Genomic DNA, 22,549 nt, shown 5'->3' with positions numbered 1-22,549 from the left:
TAAATCCTTTTTAATTCTATTTTTTTTCATAAATACGCATTATTAAATTGTTGTTAATATTTTTTAAAAAAACAATTAATATGATATTACAATATTTTAAAGTATTTTTTAATCATATTTATTTATTAATAATAGTTCAATAAAATATATCCGTGCATCGCACGGGCAAACGTCTAGTTTCCCTTAAAAACTATACTTCGTGTTTTTAACAAACTCAAAATACCTCTAGGATTTCGTCAAACTTGCTCCGTTTTAATTATGCAACTAAGTCTATTGTTAAACTTAATTAGAATATTAAAAGTATGGTTTCTTGAATATTTTTTCCTTCCCTTTAGTTTTGAATAAAATGTCAGATATTTTTCTACGGATTAATTGTTGACTCTACACTATATGCTTTGGTATGTATTATATTTTTCTTTTTCCTGAAGGAAGTTGGAACAAAAAGGCATATACAAAAAATCCTACTGATGCCTGAAGGAGTGTAAACCTATATCAGCAGCATGTGCAAGTAAGTCACATCCAGATTTTGAAATGTTTGTCATGACTAACTGAAGCCACCAATCCAGTAACTTTGGATACTGCCAAGGCAGATACAAGCTCGTCGTGTCCACGCAGAAACATTACATTTCTCTTTATATAATCCCACAGCATAAGAGTCTGAATTTAAAAGAAAGATAATCAATGCTCTATTTGTCCAAAGTCAGAATAGCATGTAATATTCTTTGATATAATAATAATAATATGGCAATAGATAACTTACCTCGTCGCGGCCAAGGATCAGAACATGATAAATGGGATGAAAAACACAGCTCTTGATTTTGTCATCAGACCCAGCTGTATCCAGTTCATGAATATACACCCCACTGACATTGGCACCAATGTCCCAGATTCTCACGAGATCATCACTGACAGAGGCCAGATATTTTCCAGACGAGTGCCAGCACACCGAATGAACAATGCTATTGTGGCCCTAAAATTGATAAATAATGGATAGTTTAGAGCTCAAGGAAGAGATAGAGAAAGATGACATTGATGGATAACACTTAGATGTTGGAAATGTATTGACTATTTACCTTTTTTACACATTTAAAGCTAAGAAAACGAAACCAACTGATATAAACTTATTTTTTTAAGGAATGACAGTAATCAAATGTACATGTGAACCAAAATGTTCCCAAGATGAAGGTTGTTAGTCTATTGTTACAAAAAAAAGAAAAATACAGTCGTTTGAAGTCAATTAAAACTTAAGCATATTCACAAATAGGAATAGGCAAACACCAAATTCAAAGCTTACCAGCAATTTAATTCTGCAACACAGAGTTTCTGCATCAAGAATGAGTATTAGATTATTTACTGCTGCTGCAAGAAGCTTTCCCAAACCAGGTTGAAATCTCACCTGAGTTGCACCACCCTGATAAAGTAATGAAAAATTTAAATTTATTTGCAAACAAAATATATATGTACGCTGGGATCTGCTTCATAGTATCTGTTTGAGATTTCTTACCTTGAAAACCCCAACACAACTACCATTTTCAATACTCCAATATCTTATCTCCATTTGATCACAAGAGCAAATAAGGTCATCATTTTTTGGGTGAAAGTCTAGTGACATCACAGTTCTTGTATGCCCTGTAAATGTCCGAATAGAATGACTAGGCTGCAAAGGGTAATGAAAATTTCATTAATATGATGAAAAATATAAACTCATAATAAAAGGGTATCTTAACTTATATAAGAAAAATCTGTATGATGCACCCTAAGACTAATGAAATGATCAATCATAGAAATTTAATCTGAAGCTGGTCCTGGAGGTCTTTTAAGGCTAGTCCACTTTCAACAGTAATATCAACAGAATCAACTTTGCCACTTGGTTGCATAACTGATGCTAAGCAAACAGCATGCACAGAGGGAAAAAATATAAGAACCAACTTCAAGTTGATTTATTCACTAAATCTAGTAACAGAAAACACTGTCAAGCCCCTCTATCTTATTTATCCTCTACTTTCAATCATTTATAATCAAACACTTACTCATATTAACCAAATACATCTTTCATATCAGTTTATTAATGATAATAATAGACTGTAGTCCCTTGCGGAAATAATGAAATTTTAATAGCAGACAGGAAGAGAAGGTTATAAAAGAAACAAAAGGTAATTGAAAAAAGAGGGTGTGAATCTGATTAATGCATTAAGACATCTAAGGAGTGAGATTAGACAGGGTTACAGACTTACAGTTTTCATGACAATAATTTATAGCTTAAAAGTAAAAGCACAATTATTTTCTCAATATATTTATTTAAATCCAAATAGGTTGATAATTACTTAAAAATTGAATTTGAATAATGAAAATCTAGACTTACATTGTTAACACCCCAAACCTTTACAGTTTTGTCAGCTGAGGACGTAGCAACACACAACATGCTTGGGGAAAATCTAACATCAGTTATCCATTTCGAGTGCCCGTGAAGAGTAGATTTCAGGTTAAACGATTCTGTGCACCAAAGAGAAGCCTGCACCACATAGCAGGTTAACAAATACAAATCAATAAACAAATTTTCTTTAAACAAATCATTAAATGTAACAATATTGCTAAATAGCGATAATTTCATAATTAAAGTTGGATTGCAGAATATACCTTGTTATCATGACCACCCGTAACAAGTAGTTTTCCATCCAAGGAGAAGTGGCAGCAACTAACTTTATGTGAACTAGCCATTCCATGCTTGATCTCCTTAAATGAGAATCCTAATGAAAAGCAGACCATTGAAATTTAAAAGCTTATGCTTTTCCATATAGTCATATAAATTTTCATTTCATCAAATTTCTGTTGAATTGAGATATTTTAGGAAAAGAGAAGGGATGGTGAATAATTCACAACTATCAGATTTATCATACCGTTGTCAACTTCTCCTTTTTGGTCTGCATCAGCGAAGCATGATAATGCCTCAAAATTGTCACCCACAGACACATCACTCTTGTGATGATCCATATTATCCTGCCAAATAACAATTACCTTGAGGTCAAGTAGATTCCTAGAATATTATTCCATGTTCAAGAAATCTTATATGCCCACTGTATTAACGGAGTGACAATCACAAAGATGAACATAACACTATAGTGCTGATATATTTACTCTTAAAAGTCAATATTTCCTTGTTTTTTATGGTGGTGGTGGTGGGGAGAGGGGACATGATCATTATGCATGCTAATACTTACAAATAAAAAGTAGTTTTTCAAGGCCTTTCTGCAATGTTAATAAAGAAAATTTCATTCTACAGACAATAAAACAAAAGTTTACAACGAGAACATGGTGCAATGTGCGGATGGAACAATCGGGCAATGTATACAAGTAGTGGTTTCAAGAAATTGCTTGAACAATAGTCACTGACCCATTGAGTCTGTGTTGACACAGGTGAGCTCAAATCATTCTGTTGCCAAGTTGGCAGTGGTGTCTGCATTGATGGTGGAGAAGGTGAACCAAAAGATTGTCTTGTTGTGTTTGCAGTTCCAAAGATATTGACAAGATAAGGCAATTCAGAGAAACCAATTGGTGCAGGTGTTACAATATTGGGAATTGAATCACCAAAATAATTTGATTGGCCATCTTTCCCTGGAACAATATTTTGATTATTTAGAAGCACCCTTGGTCTTTTGCCAACAAAACCACAGAGAAACGGATTAACTAAATCCTGTTGTGCCTGAAGCATAAGTTGCTGCTGTGGTGAAAATTGATTGGAAGATTGTGAAGACAGCATCAAATTATCCTCCTGGAGAAGTTCTGAGTGAAGCTGATCCAGCTCCTAAAATAATTGAGATCTAATCAGAAATAGGATTGCTCTCCCAGTGGAAAGAACATTGATGCACCTATGTTACTTAGACGGATATAAGAAAAAGTGAGGATGAGAAAGATAGCTTATATTCTGTTATTTTGCCACTTCCTCGCACTTGAATTTAAAGCATAATTAATTAATAAAGTAAAGTATCATGATTCTAGATCACAGCTGATTTTTCGTAATTTTCACTTCACAGTGACTTCCTGTATTATAAGTTAAGTCGCTACAGCAGAAGCCAACTATGTAGTTGTTCTGCACAAACCAGGTAATGTGCCTTTCCTGTTATGATCAAGTTTACTTCATTAGCATACTATTATTGCAAATGATATAGACGACATATAATGTCCCTTTATCATTACGAGAAAATTTACTTCGTTAGTGTATGCCTTTTTCTAAGAAAAGAGCCAACATTCAACCTTAAAATACATGCATGGACAAAGCTAAAAAATCTCAATGTTATCAAGTGTAGAACCCAATTTACTTAAACCAATACAGTGCCACACTGCACTACTAAATGTCATTTCACTTAATATATCCACCCTTCTCATTTGGACTTAGTAAATCAATGAACCATGAGATATACACTGGAGAAAAATCACGCAACAACAAAGAAAAAAATCACAGCTTTGTTAGGGAGAATTAAGCCAAAGTCTTACTGCTAAAGGCCGCCTTTTCCGAGTTAAATTGCTCCCACCTTGATTTGAACATAAAATGAGTTGTAAAGAATAATCAAATGCATATCCTAAAATTATGTCATTGCAATATAACACAGATAAATGAAACATTATTTGAGAGGTGGCATGGCATATAATCAACTGTGTACCAAAGCAGGGAATATGAAGTATTTCAAGAATGGAAGAAAGCAGTAAATATGAAAGCTTAAATAATTCAGTTAAGGTGATAATAGAACAAGGAAACTCCCTATCAATCAAGTCTATGTTAGGAGAAACCAAATAAATAGAAAATAGGAAGAAAAAGAAATATATATGTGACAAGTGAAAGTTGTTAGTCACAACTGTCGGGAGTTATATCTGAGAGTACTTAGTAAGGAGGGGGGGTGGGGAAGTAGTTGGGAAGGAGTCTACTAATAGGAGAGTTTGGTTGAGAGAAAGCATTTTTTGCCAAGTAATAATTGCTGTATGGGTGTATGCAGGTTCCTATCTATGAGTTCATTGATTTTCAACAATAAAGATTTAGACCTTCGTCCTTTAATTACTACTCACATGGTAAAAAACTGCAAGAACATTTGATATTTAGGGGAGCGATTTTGAATCCTCAATTCCCCACTTCTCAACACTTAGTGCGCGTGAGTTTTGTTTATACCTTCAAGGAGGGAATTTTCCTTATATACTATACTTAGAGAGTTCAAATAAGTTTCTAGTTCTATAAAAAGGTGTTCATTCCAACAGCTTAAAGTAGCTTCGAAGCATTTGTAAGTAACCATGTGCAATTAATAACAGTTACATTGTATCTCTTTACAACCAAAGATATTATGAAGGATGACTTTAAGGCAACAACAAATAAATTCAGTAGCATAAACTTCCCAAAAAAGGGACTGAAAATAATTAAGCCAATTTACAATTTTACAAGTGAATATCTTTAAAAGATACCTTATTGAACATACCGAATCCGCATATTGAAAAACTTAACATGTAATAAAAGTAAACTGGGTAATGTCAAATTCAACATGAAACTACAAAACCAGTACCATGATTAATATGGATAAATGTGCGGAACCCCATCATTGGATTCTTATTACTGGTCATGCCCTGTGTCAGGACAAAAGACGGTAAATACATAAGATCGTTGTGAATTTATATGGAGATAGCACACAAACCAAGAAAAAATTATGTTCATGAATACTTGTATAGACCCTGGAAGTTGCTGGTTCTGATTTTCGTCTTGTTGAAGATTCTCTTTTAAAATGCTAAATGCACTGCGGAATGTTTGTCTGTCAACAGAATTTGACAGCTTGCGTATTCAGCTCGAATGAGATAAGCATCATGAACTAGATAACATGAATAATTAATAATCTCATCAAAGACAAATGTTTAGTTGGCACCTTGAAGTCTGTCTGGCAGACATTGCAGCTACAGCGTTAAACAAGGCACAATGCTCGATCGGAAGCTGACCAGTGTTATTAGTTTTCATTTTCTGTATATAAAATAGTATAAGTATAAACAATATAATGCTGTGATGCTAATCGTATAAAAACAACAGGACTTATATTAGAATCTTCGAACAGATGTAATACCTTAATTCTCATTTCATCTAAAGCATTTCCATGGAGGGGAGGCTTCAGCATGTCCCTATTTCGTTTTGTTGCATTAGAAGTTACCCAGTTCTGCCTACGACCATTGTTTATGGAACAGAGAACATTGTCATTAACAACTTGAGTTTCAGCCCCATATTTCTGCTGCTGAGCAGGTCTCCGTGACACAAACAGGATTCTCCTTTTCTCTTCTTGCTTCCGCATTCCCTGAGCCTTAATTTGTCGGATTTTCAAATTCATACTAAGCTAATAATTCATGATCTATAGTCTATACAAAGGAACTAATCTACGAAACAAAAACAAAAAATCAAATAGGTCAATTAAAAGGGGACGAACGCACCTTAAGATAAGACACTGCTGGTTCTGATTGTGACAGACCTCTCTTAGCCATAAATAACTCCCAGAAAACAGACCACCACTCAAAGAGAAAATCATCAGGTGCATACCTAACTGGAGCATACAGCCAAAATCAAAACTCAAATTCAACAAACTAGAAGAGCATTTCAATTTGCATAAACTAAATCAATTTCTCCTAAACATGCTCATACTAGTATATCTTACCAACATCGGGTACAACCTCGGCTTCATCGTGAAAAATTCTCGCAGTTTCATACAATTGTTGCTTCACGAGGTAATCGTAGATATAAGCATCTAACCTATTTCCAATCCCCACAAATAGCTAGTTAGGAATGGAGAGAACAAGTATACTAAACAATAACGGTATTCAAAAATAGCGATTCTGCATTTGATTAACGCGATCTATCGATAATAGCAACTAGCAAATCTCGAAGAACTTCATGAACAGAAATAATCAAACCAAACAGAAACTTCAGTGTGTGATAAAGAAAGAACAAATGAAAAATGGCGGCAAAATAAGCGATTAAAGTGATTACGGCAAAATAAGCGATTATAGTGATTACGGCAAAATAAGCGATTAAAAAGTGATTATTACGTACATTTTATCAACTTCATCACATTTGGATTGAGACATGGTTCGAGAGCTTTTGAGAGAGAATGGCTTTTCCCGCTACAAAGTGATTTTTCTGAAACTAAAACAAACTGAATATTTATTTATATAGGCGCATTTTATGACATTTGATTAATTAAAGTAAAAACTACTAATATATTTGTCTTTAATTAATTATTTGTTTATCAAAATGGAAAAGTTTTCGAATTAATTTCCTTTTACCTTTTTCAAACACACTTATTAAATGAATTATTTGACACTACGAGTTTTTCTTTTGGTAATTTTTTGTTGTGTTGTTTCTATTGAGTATTGACGGCACATTCTTGTTCCTCACGCAACGCAATATTAGTGGGTATGCTACGAATATGTTAGGATTTTCGTCACTTTTGTGTGACAATGTGAGTCTTGTTGGTACATCATTCAAATTAAATTCTTACTCTGTTTTTTTTATGACCTCTAATATTTTATGATCAATTAAACTTTTGTTTGTGGTATGAAATTACAATTTAGATGATAGCGGTAGAAAAATTAATATGCATGATTTTGAGTTTGAAATTTTTTATTTTTAATAATGTTTTAAAAATTAAATCGGATTGATTGGATTTGGTTCGACCAGTCGGTTTGAGAATTGCAGATAAATTTGATCTGACTAACCTTGCCGAACTACTTGTAACCTAAAATATGTGTAAAACTGAAAAATAGATTGAACCATCCTAACTTGTTTGAACTGAAGTCGCTATTGTGAAACCACTCGGTCAAAAGAAATGTGTGAAACCGACCAATATATTTGCTTTTACCATAACTCATTGGATGATTAGCTAGATTAATTACAAATTTGTCATCAACTAGTAGCTTCATCTTCAATGTTTCCCTTACCTTCAATTCTTCAAATAAGATTTTCATCAAAAGTGTTTGACAAACTGAATATGAGGCTGTTAAATATTCAGCTTAACAGGATGATAGATGAAAGACATCCTTAGTGATTTTTCTATCATCTTGATCTTCTCCTCAATCTGAATCAAAATAATCATATGTCATTGCTTTCTTGTTGGTATTCTTCTGGTTTGGCGTAAGCACACTCTGATCTATTGTGACTTTGATATATCTTAGTATCCTTTTAGCATCTCATATGTGGCATGTTCTAAACTTCTCCATGAACTTACTTACCAAACCAACACTCTGATAAATATTTGGCCTTATCACTAGTGCAAAGAGAACAATATAATTTTAAAATTTACACCTGATATACTAAAAATGGGTGTAAATAAAAAATATAGTGCCAATTTTGTAAATAAATTATCATTTTAAGTATTGTCAAATGACAATATACACCCTATTTTCTAAAAACAGGTTTAAATTAAAACTATTATTATAATCAAATCTTAATTACTCCCTTTAAACTAAAAAATGGGTGTTAAAGAAAAACGCGTTGGCAATTTTGAAAATTAAATGTTATTTTAAATATTATAAGGTGACAACAATATACACTTGTTTTCTAAAAAAACGGGTTTAAATTAAAATATTATTATAATCAAATATCAATTACACCCTTTAAATTAAAAAATCGGGTGTAAATTTATATAAATTAAAAAATTATTTAATTTGATAACTTAAAAATTTAATTTGTGTGGCATATTAACATATATTAACAAATAATTAAACATTCCTAATAAATTAATGGATGAATATTAATGGGTCTAAATTGATTAGATGAATAAAATAATTTAGACTATTCATCAACACTGACCGAAGCCTTCAACTTTCTTCGATCAAATCTGAACCACATCGTTTCATCTTCCGACCTTAAACCAGATGAAGTCATTCCTTTCCTACTACAAGCATGCGGACGCCACAAAAACATCCAACGGGGTCCAAGATGACACGCGTCGCGGTACGAGTCACAGAACAATAATATCTTCCTCTGAAACGCAGAATATAGTGATGATCTTCATGTTTATCTAATGTGTTTCAACTTTTAACTTGAATCTCCACTACTGCCATGGGTGGCTCCTGATTTGGCAGTGGCCGAAAGTTGATCGGTTTTCATGAAGTAGTGAATATTGGATAGTTAAACAGGCTGTTGTTCAATAATTTGCTGATCGATGCAAACATATGAGCTAAGAAATTATCCAACATTAATTTTGTATATATCCTTAAGAAAAAGATTCGATATATATGTTAACTTCGCATGTGACTTAATGTTGTCCAATAATCTTTCTGACTACTCAAACTTTGTAACAGGTTGAAATGAGCTATGACTTAAACTTTTATACAAATAAAACATTATCAATATCAAGGTAAGAGTTTTTACTAACAAGTCCAACTCCTACTGGAGTAAAGAGTTTTTACTAGTCAGTGACAAGAATAATTAACTTTCTGAGTTAGTTATTCAATGGTACAAAGAATTTTCATACATTTTAGATGATGACTTACACAATATTCTGCTAATTCCCTTTTCTCCATTATTTTGTCCTTTATTTTTCTTCCTATTACATCCCTCTTATAATCTAGTGATATGATGCCTTGACATAACTTCTTTGTTTGATAGGACAATGTGCCTCTTATTATTAAAGTTGATGGTTTATAAAAACTGCAGGATAGACATTTCAGTGTTCTAGTATGTTCGTTTACTCTTTGCAAATGATATTTTAGTCTTGTTTATCAAGATAACCATTAGAACCTCTTACTAGTTTATTACAAATTTAGTTTCTTATGGTTTTTGTCTGACCTGCAGCCTACTCAAGAGTGTGTAGCAAAGATGTTAAAAAGATATTTGAAAGTATTACAAAAACTATTTTCATTAACAATAATGGTAACAAACTTTAATATATACTTTTGTCCCCTTTCTCTGGATGTACTTTGAAAGTATTCTCAATCAATATGTTGCTAAATCTTCAGGATTAGAGTTGCTATTGGATCATCTTGAATCTACAAACAAAAATCAGAAGCGTGAAGCCTCTGCAGCACTTCACGCAATGGCTACCAAAGGAATAAGATATTTGTTAGGCCTTTACACCTTAGTTGTTTTGTTCATATTCTACTGTATATATTATGGTGATGATCATGAGAATGAAAAATGAGATATTTGTTTGTGTTGGATGTATTGTAGATTTACTTGGATGAGCAATATGTAAACAATCCAATACTTTCTGATGTCACATTCATAGTTGACTGGAAAATGGAAATTTTTGTTCTGCCTCTTCTTGATTTCAGGTTTTTGAGTTAGATGGTTTTTGTGAATTTGTTTGGACTTCATGTAAAATATATGATTTTGTTAGTTGTTATTTGCTTCAGTTATCTAATCAGTTTTGTTAGTTGTTGTCAACTAGTGAATACATTTTTGGGTTGTATGTTGATATGCTTTTCTTGATTAATACATAATTCTCCCTTATTTTTATGTGTATGATTTTCTAGTATTTGAAATATTATTCTTAGTACAAGAAATATGAAGAAATTTGATAACTAAAATAGGGTGTAATGTAGCATATGAAATAGGGTATAAATGAAATTAAATATAATATAATTTGTTCATTTATAAAGGGTGTAAATTATATTTAAAAAGAATGTAACTAAGAACGTATTTACACCCGATTTTTATCTAAAAGGGTGTAGTTAAGAATATATTTACACTCGATTTTTATTAAAATAGGGTGTAATTAAGAGCATATTCATACCCGGTTTTTATTAAAACAGGGTGTAATTAAGAACGTAATTACACCCGATTTTTATTAAAACAGGGTGTAATTAAGAACGTAATTACACCCGATTTTTATTAAAATAGGGTGTAACGTAGAATGTATTTATATCCGATTTTTATTAAAATAGGGTGTAATTAAGAATGTAATTACACCCGATTTTTATTAAAACAGGGTGTAATTAAGAATGTAATTACACCCGATTTTTATTAAAATAGGGTGTAACGTAGAATGTATTTACATCCGATTTTTATTAAAATAGGGTGTAATTAAGAATCTATTTACACCCGGTTTTAATTAAAATAGGGTGTAAACTAGAACGTATTTACACCCGTTTTAAACGGGTGTAAATTCGTTAGACATTTCTCACCCGGTGGATATACACCCGATTTTTATTAAAAATAATGGGTGTAAATTTAATAAAAAACGGGTGTAAATTAACCTTTTTGTACTAGTGTATGCTACATAGATATCTGAGTGAGCTAGTTATTTGCTTGTATTGAGTTGCACGAACAACCTTATCATTTATATCCTTGCTCATCTTCAAACTTGCCTCCATATGGATGTTTACAAAATTGCAGTTGCTAATCTTGAATCTCTTTAGAATTTCTTCTGATGCAAGAAAATTCCACTTATTATGTTCTCAAATTCTATTCCTAAGAAATATGATAGATTCCCAAGGTCTGACATTTTAAACTCATGCATCGTGCTAGCCTTGAATCTTGTCAGCTCATTTTTATTTGATCATGTAACTAATAGATTGTCTTCATTTAGACATGGAAAAATTAGATCATGCTCATTTGAATCCTTTACACATACATATATATATATATATATATATATATATATATATATATATATATATATATATATATATATTCAATGTTTGGATGTGCATTTGGTGAATCCCAATTTTATGAGAAAACTATTAGTTACTTGTTCAAGGTTTTATGGGTCTGCTTCAATCCATACAAAGCCTCTTCATTATGTACACCTTCTCTTCTTTGATCTCAAAGACTGATGGATGCTTGACATTGAAATCCTGCTCTATTGGTCCATTAGGGAAAGTATATTTTACATCTAACTAGTGCATCTTTCACTCTTTGTATGCTGAAATTGAAACCACTACTCTTATGATTTCAAGCCTTGCAGTTGGTGCATACACTTCATTGAAGTCAACTTCAAGCCTTTGAAGGAAGTCTTTTACAACTTGTTTTACCTTTTACTTGGTTATCTTTCCATTTGGTCTAATCTTAAACTTATAGACCCATTTCACATATATAACTTTCAATTAACTTATTTACCAACTATAATGTTTGGTTCTTATCAATTTCTTTGAGTTCCTCTTTCATATATTCTTGTTAATTCCCATTTTTGTTTTCTTGGATTAGGTCAATTGGTTCTGATTCGGCCATCATAGCTTATTATATCAAACCACTTTCTCTTGTATAAGTGAATTCAAGCACAAGAGGGGGTGGATTGTGGTATTCAAAATTCATGATAAATTTAAAAGTTTATTACTTAAAATAGCAGTTTGTGTTAGTATAGTTAAATAGTAGAGATAAAAGCAGCAGAAAATGGAAAGGCAAAAATGTAAAGGAAAGTAAACAACTAAAATTAAAGAGAAAGATTTTAGAGAGATACGCTAGGATTTATAGAGGTTTGACTGATCTCTTAGTCTATTTTTCTCCTCAAGAAATTATTCTTAAAATTTCCATTAAAATAATATCTTTGAACTTTTAACAGGTTATGCTCATGAACCTTCTTACAAACGACTAAGAGATTTTAACATGCTGCTCCCTCACACTAAAAAGGGGCGTTTAAAAGGCTAAACCCATGAACCAATAACGAAATTTTAATCAACTAATCTCGAAAACCAAACAGAGATTTTACCCCTCTAACATCAACAATCAAACAAGAGAAACGCTTAAAGAGAATCACACTCTTAATAAAATAGCATAACACTAGTACATCTAAAATCTCACAAATATATTTCACTCACATAGGCGCTAAGACAACTTTTAATGAAAAAAATTAGAGAAAGAGAGGTTAGAATGAGAAAACGATAATTAAAATATGAAATCTAGTGTGTATAAAAGTGAGGAGACACCCTCATTTTATAGTAGAAAATGTGGTTCAAAGATGAAAAAAATCCATGGGCTTTTTAACACCGATTATCGATTATGCATATTGCAATCAATTATGTGATTCAAATATGGAAGACTTTTAAATGGAACAGTCACTAATCGATTATATTTGTCGGCTACCTGTGAAGTTTAAGTCCAAAAAGATGGTCATGAAGAGTAAAAAGGAGAAAGAGGGTGATGTGCACCCTTCTTATTGAGAGCATGTTGATGCCTCACAAGGCTCAACAAGTTAATCGTCCCAAATATCATCTAGGAAACTTTCAACAAGTCAACTGTTTACTATGTCTTCAAGACATACTTACTTGTCATAGTTTCTTGTATTTTTGTATGACTATATTGAAGATATTACAATGTGGAGACTCATGGAAATTTTGGTTTATGTGCTATTGGTGATTTACTTAGATGAGGCGTGGAGTCTTAGTCATTGATTCATATGTAGTTATATGGTGAAAATTTTTACAATACTGGCGTGTATTCCAAATTGTTCTAAAGAGTCAGTTTCAGGTGTTAGGAATTCATTATGAGCATTTAACTTTAGTGTTTAAGGGTGTGACAAGTGGATGATCATTCTTAATATGGGTTATCTTAGTGCTTATAAGTACAAAATTATATTAATTACCTTGTCCAGGGACCTTGGACATCACTTTCTTTCCACTTATGTTATATCTAGCTATGTCTTCAAGTAGACATGAACTTATTTGAGTTGATTTTGTCAACAACTATCATTGGGTTCAGTTGAAGTTGAGGAAAGATTGCACATTGTCTGTAGTCGCTAACCGTTGGAGAGAGAATGGTAGTGAAGTTGCTAGAAAATTGGAAACAACATATGTGGATCACATAATGCATTGGAAACACGAAGTCAAATTACACATATGTTGCACCGACACTTTTGTATGGTCAACACTGCACTGGAATTTTTGTATGGACTACATTGCACTCACACTTTTAATCTACGCTGCTTTTAATGGTGATATATAAGTACACTTTAGTTGTTGTTATGAAATCATTAAAAATGATTCAATATTTTTACATCGCATTTGTTTAACTGTTAAGGGTGACTACATACATTGCACTGACACTTTTGTATGATCAACATTGACATTGCACTGTGTTGAAAGTATTTTTGGGTAAATATTTTCGGTATATATCGTATCCACAGAGATTGGTTTAATATTACTGCCGTTCTATAGTTGTTTATTTTGAGTGAGAAAAATATTTGAGTTTGTTTGTTTGTTCTCAAATTGCATCTAATAGAATAATAATTGACTGATAAAAAGCTTAAAGATGATTAACAATGGTAAACGAATATGTTGAGTTCTAGGGTTCATCAACCTATTCCTATACAATTTATTAATTAATCCTTATTCGAACAATCATTTGACTTATTATCTTCACTTATCCTCAAATATGATTCCATGTCTGCAAATCAAATTAGATAAACTTTTACCGGTATGAGATTCGATCTCTCCAAATATCAATATCGATAATAGTAATAAAGAACGATAATTATGAAAACACAATCACAATTCCATCTCTGCAAATTGAGATTGAATCAATATAGTAACCTAGGGCAAAAGTTAGAATCCTTTCTTTCGATCAAAGACTCCACAATGATTTAACATAAAAACAAGGTTTCTTATTGATAATAAATTCAAACAATTGTTCATAAGAATTAATCAACGGTATTGTATATTCATAAGTTAACTACTACCTTAAACTCAACAAGAAGGATTTAGCTCTCCATAGATATGAAGAACAAACAAGGTTTCATGGATGGATTCATCTTCATCAAGGGAATGTCTTCAATTGATGTTGAATTCTCCGTCGGATGTTGTTTGCTGTTCTAGATTAGGATTGCTCCCTGAATTTCGCTCACAAAAAGTCTCTCTTCCAAAGTTCTGATTTATGAGGATTAGGGCTTGTATTTATAGCCTTTTTCTTTATAACGCAATCACTGCGGCGCGACACGGGCTGACGCGGCGCGAACCCAAGACAGAAGGTTTCGCGCGTCTCGCCTCTGATTGGCGCGGCTCACCACTTGCTTTAACCCAATTCTTTGTGATTCCACTTCTTCAGAGTTTCTACGCTTGCGTGTTCCTTCGTCTTTGCTTCTTAACTTCAATATCTGCACAAATAACACCCAAAGTGATGCAAGTCGTTCTACAATTAACATCGAACCTCGAAAGTTCAATTCTAACTATAAAATCCGTAAAAATCACAAGATCTATTTACTTTTAGCTCAAAAGGTAGTTAATTTAACACATGAAAATACCATTAATTCACTCCTAACACACTGACACTTTTGTATGATCAACATTGCACTGAAAATCCTGTATGGACTACATTGCACTGACACTTTTAAACTACATTGCTTTTAATGGTGATATATAAGTATACTTTAATTGTTGTTATGAAATCATTAAAAATGATTCAATATTTTTACATCGCATTTGTTTTCTTTAACGGTACCAGCCATCAGTTTAAATTTAGGGTTACGAAAAATATCATCTTCGTAGATCTGAAATTCCAACTCGAGAATCTCTTAAACCATAATGACAATCGAAGAATTGTTAAAATCAATTATGGTTCCCCCACGATTGACATTGAGAAGAAAATAAGGTCCAATAAATTTGAGCTCAAGACTAAAAAAGATGTAAGATTAATGTGGAATACATTTCACTGTTACAAACTAAAGGACCAATTAAGATGGATGCGACACTTTCAAGATCAACAAAACTATATTTTAAAAAAAGATAAAAACATCTCAACACTTGGTGCTAATAAGAAATTATTTTAGATCTATGTTAAGTAATGTATGTCTATCTCTCACTAAAAAATAAATAAATAAATAAAAGCCTAATAGATTTTATAAAAATGTGATGCCACCTCCACCTTTAACGGTTATTTGATAAAAATTGTGCCAAGTCTAACATTTTATCAGGTTTTTAAAATTTTTTGGTGATTACCTTGCATTTATGCAGACATTATATACAATTTGATACAATCTCATGCATTTCTACTTAGTTTTATAAAAACCTATTGTCATCTCCGCATGTCACCTCCACATGCTACACCAAATTTATGAAGAATCTACCCTACACTCCAATAATTATCCACCCGTCCCTACAATTCACTAACCAATTAGCTCTGTTTTATACAGTTAGACTTTCAAAATATTTAATTTTTTTTTTATATCTCTTTCCATTGATTCGGTGAAAAATGAGAGAAGAGAGAAAATCATCTCTCATTGTGTACCGGGACAGTCAAATCAAGTAGATTTGGTGTGAGGAATTTTTTAAAATACATTCAAGTAGGTGATTCAAGTAGGAATTTTTTAATTCTTCACACCAGATTTATTTGTTTTGCTTGTTCTGATACACAATTCGGGGAAATTGTTCACACCCGGTCTATTTGTTTTGACTGTTTCAATACACAATTCCAGAAAACTCTTCACACTAGATCAATTTGTTTTGACTGTCTGATATACAATGTGGAGTGATTTCATCTCTTCTCTCACTTGTGCACTGAATTAATTGAAAGAGAAAGGAGAAATAATTAAATTTTTTGAAAGTTATACTATATATAAACAAGGGCTAATTGGTTAAGTAAAGTGAATTCTAGGCACAAAGGTATAATTGTTGGGATGTAAGGTAAATTCCCCATAAATTATGTAGCATGTGGGTGTGACATCGAGTTTTTATAAAATGTTGTAGAAATGTATGAGATTGTATCAAATTTAGTATAATGTCAGGTATATATGAAAGACCGGCACCGGAAATTTACACAAACCCAATATAGTGTTAGACTTGTAAGAGTGAAGGGATGATTGTTGGAGTGTAGAGTAAAATCTTTCGGATTTTAGAGCTTAGAGATATATCCTTATGTTTATTAAGAAAGAACCAGCTGATTATTACTTTTTGATACATGGGTACAGAGTCTTTGCACAGCAATTGTAACTAAAAACCCCTAGTGCAATTGGTGGAATTAACCACTAGCAAATGCAAGAAAATAGAAGCACAGTGGATTCGACTCTTCATTTGATAAAACCACGGCAAGAGTTCTGTAGCTCTAGGTTGCCCCTTTTTTGTTGCTACCTAGGGATATATTATTTGTTATCACTCTTCTCCATGGTATAAATTGTTGCAAACTTATCCTAAATTCTTAAAACTCTTGACACATTACAAGGCTACATGAATTCAAAAACAAAACTTCCTTATCAACTAATGCATAAAACAATATCCTCTAAACAAGAGCAGAAAATTATTCATAGGGAACGCAATGGACATAAAATATGTCATGATTTTCATTCCTTGAAGTCATCTTTGTCATCAACAGGAATTGGAGTATTCCTCCAATACACAGCTAGAGCACTCCCACCAAGCTGCATGACAACAGTAATAAGTAATTATCATTGATAACATCCTAAATTCTTCTGCAAGAAATGAACAAAACTAAAAAAGTCTACTAAAGGGAAAAATGTCCATATCTTACCGCCATACAGACAACACTGACAGCAGAAGGAACAGCTACAAGGGGGTTTGTAAAGTGTTTCTGAGCAAGCAAGAATCCGAGTGCAGAGCTCTGCAAATAATGATAAAAATGTTACTATAAAATAATCAAGCCTAAAGTACTACCAATTGGAGTTACCTTCTTATACAAGTTATAGGATAACAATAGATGTTGTCTGTCGTATGAAGAGAAAGTATACCTGCATCCCACACTCAATTGATATTGTACGTGATGTGGATTCGCCAAATGATATCTTTGAAATCCAATAACCAATAGCAAATGCAGCAGCATGAAGAGCAAGAACTGGCAATATCAATTGTGCTCCTTGAGTTTTTAAGACCTCCGAAACTTGCCCTATCTGAAAGGTTAATAAATGTCAATTTCCATGCAAAGAAAGAATGGCAACTGATAATAATACCAAGTAAACTGTTGGCTAAAGGAGATTAAGCCAATGAGCATCATCTCATATAACTTGTTCAACTTACTGGGCTTGCACAAAGGAGAGTGGTCAAGATAACTCCTATCAAAGGTGTGACCGTGATTATCTTTGAAGTAAACTTGGGGAAAAACTCATTTGCCAAAACTGCGAGATATAGTAAAAACATTTTTCAAAATCATCCTAATATTTAAGAACCAAACCTTACACCAAGTGGAGACGCATTAGAATATAAATTCAAGTGCTCAGCCAACCAACCAACCCTAACACATATAACTTGAAAGATACATATAATCATATCTTACCTCCCACAATTGTAGGGACTAAAACAACCTGAAAGGTGCTTATTGCCAGGCCCTGGAAAAGTCAAAGAACAAAAGTTTTATTACATGAATGAAAAAAACTAAATATAAGATATAATGGAATATTTGTCAGAAATAATGAGATAAATTTACAGTACAGCCAGAATACTGAGTATTTCAGGTTAAAAAAAACAAAGTCATTTCTAGATATTGAAGCCCCGTTAACATTGCGAAAACATTTTTTATCTTTATATTAAAAAATTTGTGTTAATTTTAAATGCTAACAAAGAGATAATAGACTCTTGAAGTGAACAATTGTGTGCATTTTTGGAAACAAAGAAAATGCAGAAAAATTGTTTTCATTATTTCCAAAAATGCATCATCTCTAGCTATCTTTTCATCTTTTCTCCATCACAATAATTCACTTCAAGAGTCTCACATCTTATTAACAAGATAAAAAGAAAACACATTTTAGAAGAAAAAAAAAATAAATGTTTTCACAAAGTAAACGAGCCTTCCTTTTTCATATAATAAGGAGATAGTGTGATTCGTATTGTCAAGTGTCAAGTACGCATTTTATGAACATTCTTTTCGTGATAAAGATTAGTCAAGCCACAACTTACAGCAGCATCAACTGGAACAAGTTGACCAGCTAGAAGCTTTGTTAGAAGTGGGGTCATAATAATAGCTCCGATGGTTGAACACCTGTAGAATGGTAAATAACATGTTGGTAACCTTATTTCAATTTGTATGGGAACAGTTATTCAATTTTCGTTTTGTTTCATTTTTTTATGAATGTAAATAAAACATAAAATACAACAAATATAATAAAAATTAATTTTTATTACATCAATAAGTCCAACACTACAAGTCTGAAAATGATATTATTTACTTCATATCCAAACTACTAGAAGTTAACCTACACACAACACTACAATCAGCATTTTTAAGTCATAAAATGTTTATTAAAATAAGAAGGGTTAATTTAGAAAACAAGGACATAGAGAAAACAGATTGGTATGGAATTTTTCTAACTATGGGAGAAATTGAAATTTAATAAATAAAATTGTATACAAAAAAATGCAAATAGCTCAATGATAACAGAAATCACTAAATAGCAACCAAAATAAGCCAGACAAAAAAATAAAATAGAAAATACAAAGGTAACCAAACAAGGAAATGTGAGTTACACATACGTGGTCATTAGAACAGAGAGAGCAACATTTCCCTTGGATATGTATGTTGCAACATTTGATGCCTGGCCTCCAGGACAACATGAGACCAAAATAAGACCCGTTGCAAGAGGAGCCGAAAGTTTAAGTGACTGAAAAACAGAAATTGATGTTAGCAGATTGGCAGGATGTAGGTTCTTATGATCTACACCACATCAGCTAGTAGTAAAAGATAAATAACCAATCTTACAAATTTTGCTCACTCAATAAATCAATATCATTGATATAATATCTTTGACGACAATCTTATGAGGTAATTTAAAATATAACAGGGCATAACACATTTCAAGAACTAATTTAATTGAAGCAGCACAATAGCAAAGTATGAACATGCTAAAAAATAAATAAAAAAAATACCATTGCAATGGCAAAGCCTAGCAAGGGCTTGACAAAATATTGTGCAAGAAACCCCACGCCCACCTGCAAAAACAAAATAAATAATATTGAAAAGGAGGAACAAACAGAAGATTTCCTTTACACACGAGTGAGTGTTACTTACAGTCCATGGATTTCGCAGACACCGTTTGAAATCGTCAAATGTCAATGTCAAACCCATAGAGAGCATGAGGAAACCCAAGCCAAGAGTAAAAAGGTCCGTCTCCAACCAAGTTACCTGGAATAAAGTTCATAATGATATAGTAGTTAATAAAAATATTTCACTCAACCATGAAAATAGTTGCAGAGAGACAGAGTTGTTACAGCAGATGGCTTGTAAATACCAAGGATAGCCCCTAAGATGACCTGCACATGTAAGTTCAAGTCAGGCGGCTTTCAACAAATGAATAATTAAGACTATGAAATCGGAAAGATAGTAGGTAGAAGAAGAAAAATCCCAGACTTACCCACAGGGGAAAAAGAGTGGTTAAAGTTTCAATAACTTTCTCATACTGGCTCAGGCCCCCGGCACTTTCAGGAATATCTCCAGAAACGTTTGTTGTAGCTGAGCACAATATTTGCAAATTCCTAAACATAGAAATACGCAAGTCATTAGCACTTATCTAAAGAATGTTAAACAAAGTACTCAAGCGCCTTTTAGAAAAGACACAAATCACCAGTCAGTGCCTGACTACTACAGAACGGAGTTAGAGAAACATTGTCATACGGTGGTTAGGCCTTTTTCAATCCAATTTTCATTTTAAATCAATAATGTGAAAATGAACATAATGTTACCAAGCAGCTAAATTTTTTTTTTCAAGAAGTAAAGGAGAAAAGGAAGACAAGACATGCTAACCATTAAGAGGACATAGTTTTATCCCAGCAATGAAATAAACCATAAACCTAACAATCTATGGTATCCACAATATCTGAGCCTGAAGGCATAAAGAGTATACCTAAAATTGAGAACAGGAGGATTAGTTCACAGTAAGACTTTCAGTAGTTACGTTACTTACCACCGATGCGAAAAAACAATCTGAGCCTAAGGGTATCTCTAATTAAATTAAAATATGCACTGAGAAGCTAAATTTCCATAAAAGCACCACAGATTAAAATGTTTATAATTTCTTAAGTTAGAGTCATTATTCAGTGCACTTTTGGCTTTGTCCTCCTTTTTTTCTCTTCCCTTGTTTCTAGTCTAAAATAGAATGAGTAACTTAAATCTCAATATAGTACAAATCTTTACTTGAAGACAAATCCAATCAATAATACATGTGCAAGAACAGACTAGCCCTTCATACAAGAGCTTTAACAGTTTTCCATCTTTTATAACAATTCACAAAACTTCTATCCATTCAACAATGACAAACAAAAGCTACCCTAGCTTAGCTACCTCGTACTATCATCCTAACCTGCATGTGGAAATATTGATTCCATTTCCTCAAATCCTTCCACAAACTCCAATTATATGAAATAAAACACTTTTTTCAATACTTAGCGTGTATTTGGTTATGCGGTGAAAAAATTGATTTTGAGATAACTAATTTTGGTAAAATTAATTCTGATTAAAAATGAGTTGAATGTAAAGTGATTTATATTTGGATAACTTTATGCAAAATTGAGTTGATCAATAAATCTCAACGTAAAAATCATGTTAAAATTCAAAAACTATAAATTTTAGCTTCAAGTAGAATCAATTCTACGCCTCTATCCTCTATAATTGTTTTTACTTCTTCCAAAAGCTAAACCAAACTTACACTTATACCAAAACCACGACCCCAACCCATGGCAGGCCCCATTTATGCCTTCAATGTGAAGTGTCAGTACTACATAGACTCATTGCACATTTCAAAAAGATTACCTTTTAGAACTCAGAGGAACCAAGGGGAATCTAGCAGCCGCAACAACTGAATTTGAGCCCCGCAATTCACTTCTAACCGCACAGCTTCTTCCAAAATCACTTCTCACGTCTGAAAAAAACACAAACAACAATGCAAAACACGTTAACAAAACAGAACCAAAAAAACACATCAAACATTACAACAAACATACCTAGATGATTATTAACGAGGCTTCTCCGTGGGAGATAACTACAATTTGGCCTAAGAATCGCATCGAACGACCCAATTCTATGGTCTCTGAGAATGATTCTGGGCATGGAAGCCATTGATTAGAGAGAGAAAAGGGGTTTTAGACGAAAAAGGGTTTATTGATTCCGTTTGATACTAACTAAGATACTAGTAGAAAATGAAATGGAGAAAGCGAAGTAGTGGGAAATTGGAGTGTGGAAAGTGAGTAGGAATGAAAAATGACATGAGAGTGACAAGTTTGGGGGTTAGTGAATGAATTATTACCGAGAATGAATATCGTGGAAGAGAATGAACCACAAATGCTTCTGCGTTATCCTCATCCATAATATCTTCTTCCCCTTTCGTTACAGTTTACAGCCAGGCTAGTAATGCATAAATAAAGTATGTCAATTATTGAATCTATCTAATCAGTTTTTTAATATTTGACTTTCATATTTCTTGTAAAATATATTTGACTTTAATTTGTACGATTTTTAAATCCATATGTTGGCTTTATTTTAGGTTGTAAAATTATTTAAGCACTTTTTAAGTTTGTATTTTTTTTATCTATTAATTTTAAGAAAATTATTTTTGGAAAAATATATGGAATTGGTTTATAGGATAATTTTATAATTTGAATATTTTATGTTTTGACACTTAAGTGTCTCTTAATTAAACACATAAAATAATAATAATAATAATAATAATAA

The 22,549-nt window shown here is 32.4% G+C and overlaps 2 protein-coding genes across 3 annotated transcripts; both read right to left on the bottom strand.

Moving 5' to 3' along the window:
* Positions 1-285: 285 nt before the first annotated feature.
* Positions 286-7,143, bottom strand: LOC131623850 (transcriptional corepressor LEUNIG-like). Of its 2 annotated transcripts, none has more exons than XM_058894850.1 (16): positions 7,064-7,143; positions 6,669-6,763; positions 6,448-6,557; positions 6,090-6,320; positions 5,898-5,989; positions 5,699-5,786; positions 5,544-5,604; positions 4,492-4,529; positions 3,392-3,802; positions 2,898-2,997; positions 2,638-2,747; positions 2,363-2,512; positions 1,505-1,657; positions 1,295-1,411; positions 761-970; positions 286-657 (listed from the first exon to the last, which is right to left on the bottom strand). In XM_058894850.1, the coding sequence occupies exons 1-16, from the start codon at positions 7,096-7,098 to the stop codon at positions 514-516; spliced, it is 2,145 nt and encodes a 714-aa protein (XP_058750833.1). In that variant the 5' UTR covers positions 7,099-7,143; the 3' UTR covers positions 286-513. The 2 variants fall into 2 exon arrangements, with proteins under 2 accessions (XP_058750833.1, XP_058750834.1); XM_058894851.1 differs by having other exon boundaries at positions 6,090-6,314.
* Positions 7,144-16,925: 9,782 nt separating this feature from the next.
* On the bottom strand, positions 16,926-22,201 carry LOC131623860 (sodium/pyruvate cotransporter BASS2, chloroplastic-like). Its single transcript, XM_058894860.1, has 13 exons — positions 21,823-22,201; positions 21,632-21,740; positions 20,238-20,358; positions 20,095-20,136; positions 19,895-20,008; positions 19,753-19,815; positions 19,360-19,487; positions 18,787-18,868; positions 18,167-18,218; positions 17,911-18,008; positions 17,625-17,783; positions 17,408-17,497; positions 16,926-17,297 (listed from the first exon to the last, which is right to left on the bottom strand). Exons 1-13 carry the CDS (start codon positions 21,935-21,937, stop codon positions 17,220-17,222), a joined length of 1,251 nt encoding a protein of 416 aa, XP_058750843.1. The 5' UTR covers positions 21,938-22,201; the 3' UTR covers positions 16,926-17,219.
* Positions 22,202-22,549: the final 348 nt, after the last annotated feature.

Source organism: Vicia villosa, unplaced genomic scaffold (genome assembly GCF_029867415.1).
Source record: "Vicia villosa cultivar HV-30 ecotype Madison, WI unplaced genomic scaffold, Vvil1.0 ctg.000084F_1_1_3, whole genome shotgun sequence".
Taxonomy (NCBI): domain Eukaryota; kingdom Viridiplantae; phylum Streptophyta; class Magnoliopsida; order Fabales; family Fabaceae; genus Vicia; species Vicia villosa.
This window is presented reverse-complemented; position numbering and strand designations above follow the sequence as displayed.

Excerpts from the sequence above, each read along its gene's own strand:
- LOC131623850 (XM_058894850.1), bottom strand. The coding sequence starts at position 7,098 with ATGTCTCAATCCAAATGTGATGAAGTTGATAAAAT. Across the intron at positions 6,558-6,668 it reads CGAGGTTGTACCCGATGTTG|TTAGGTATGCACCTGATGAT; the intron begins GTAAGATATACT and ends TGTATGCTCCAG. Across the intron at positions 2,998-3,391 it reads TGTCAACACAGACTCAATGG|GATAATATGGATCATCACAA; the intron begins GTCAGTGACTAT and ends GTTATTTGGCAG.
- LOC131623860 (XM_058894860.1), bottom strand. The coding sequence starts at position 21,937 with ATGGCTTCCATGCCCAGAATCATTCTCAGAGACCATAGAATTGGGTCG. Across the intron at positions 20,009-20,094 it reads GTATTTACAAGCCATCTGCT|GTAACTTGGTTGGAGACGGA; the intron begins GTAACAACTCTG and ends ACTTTATTCCAG. Across the intron at positions 19,816-19,894 it reads GTCTGCGAAATCCATGGACT|GTGGGCGTGGGGTTTCTTGC; the intron begins GTAAGTAACACT and ends TTGTTTTTGCAG.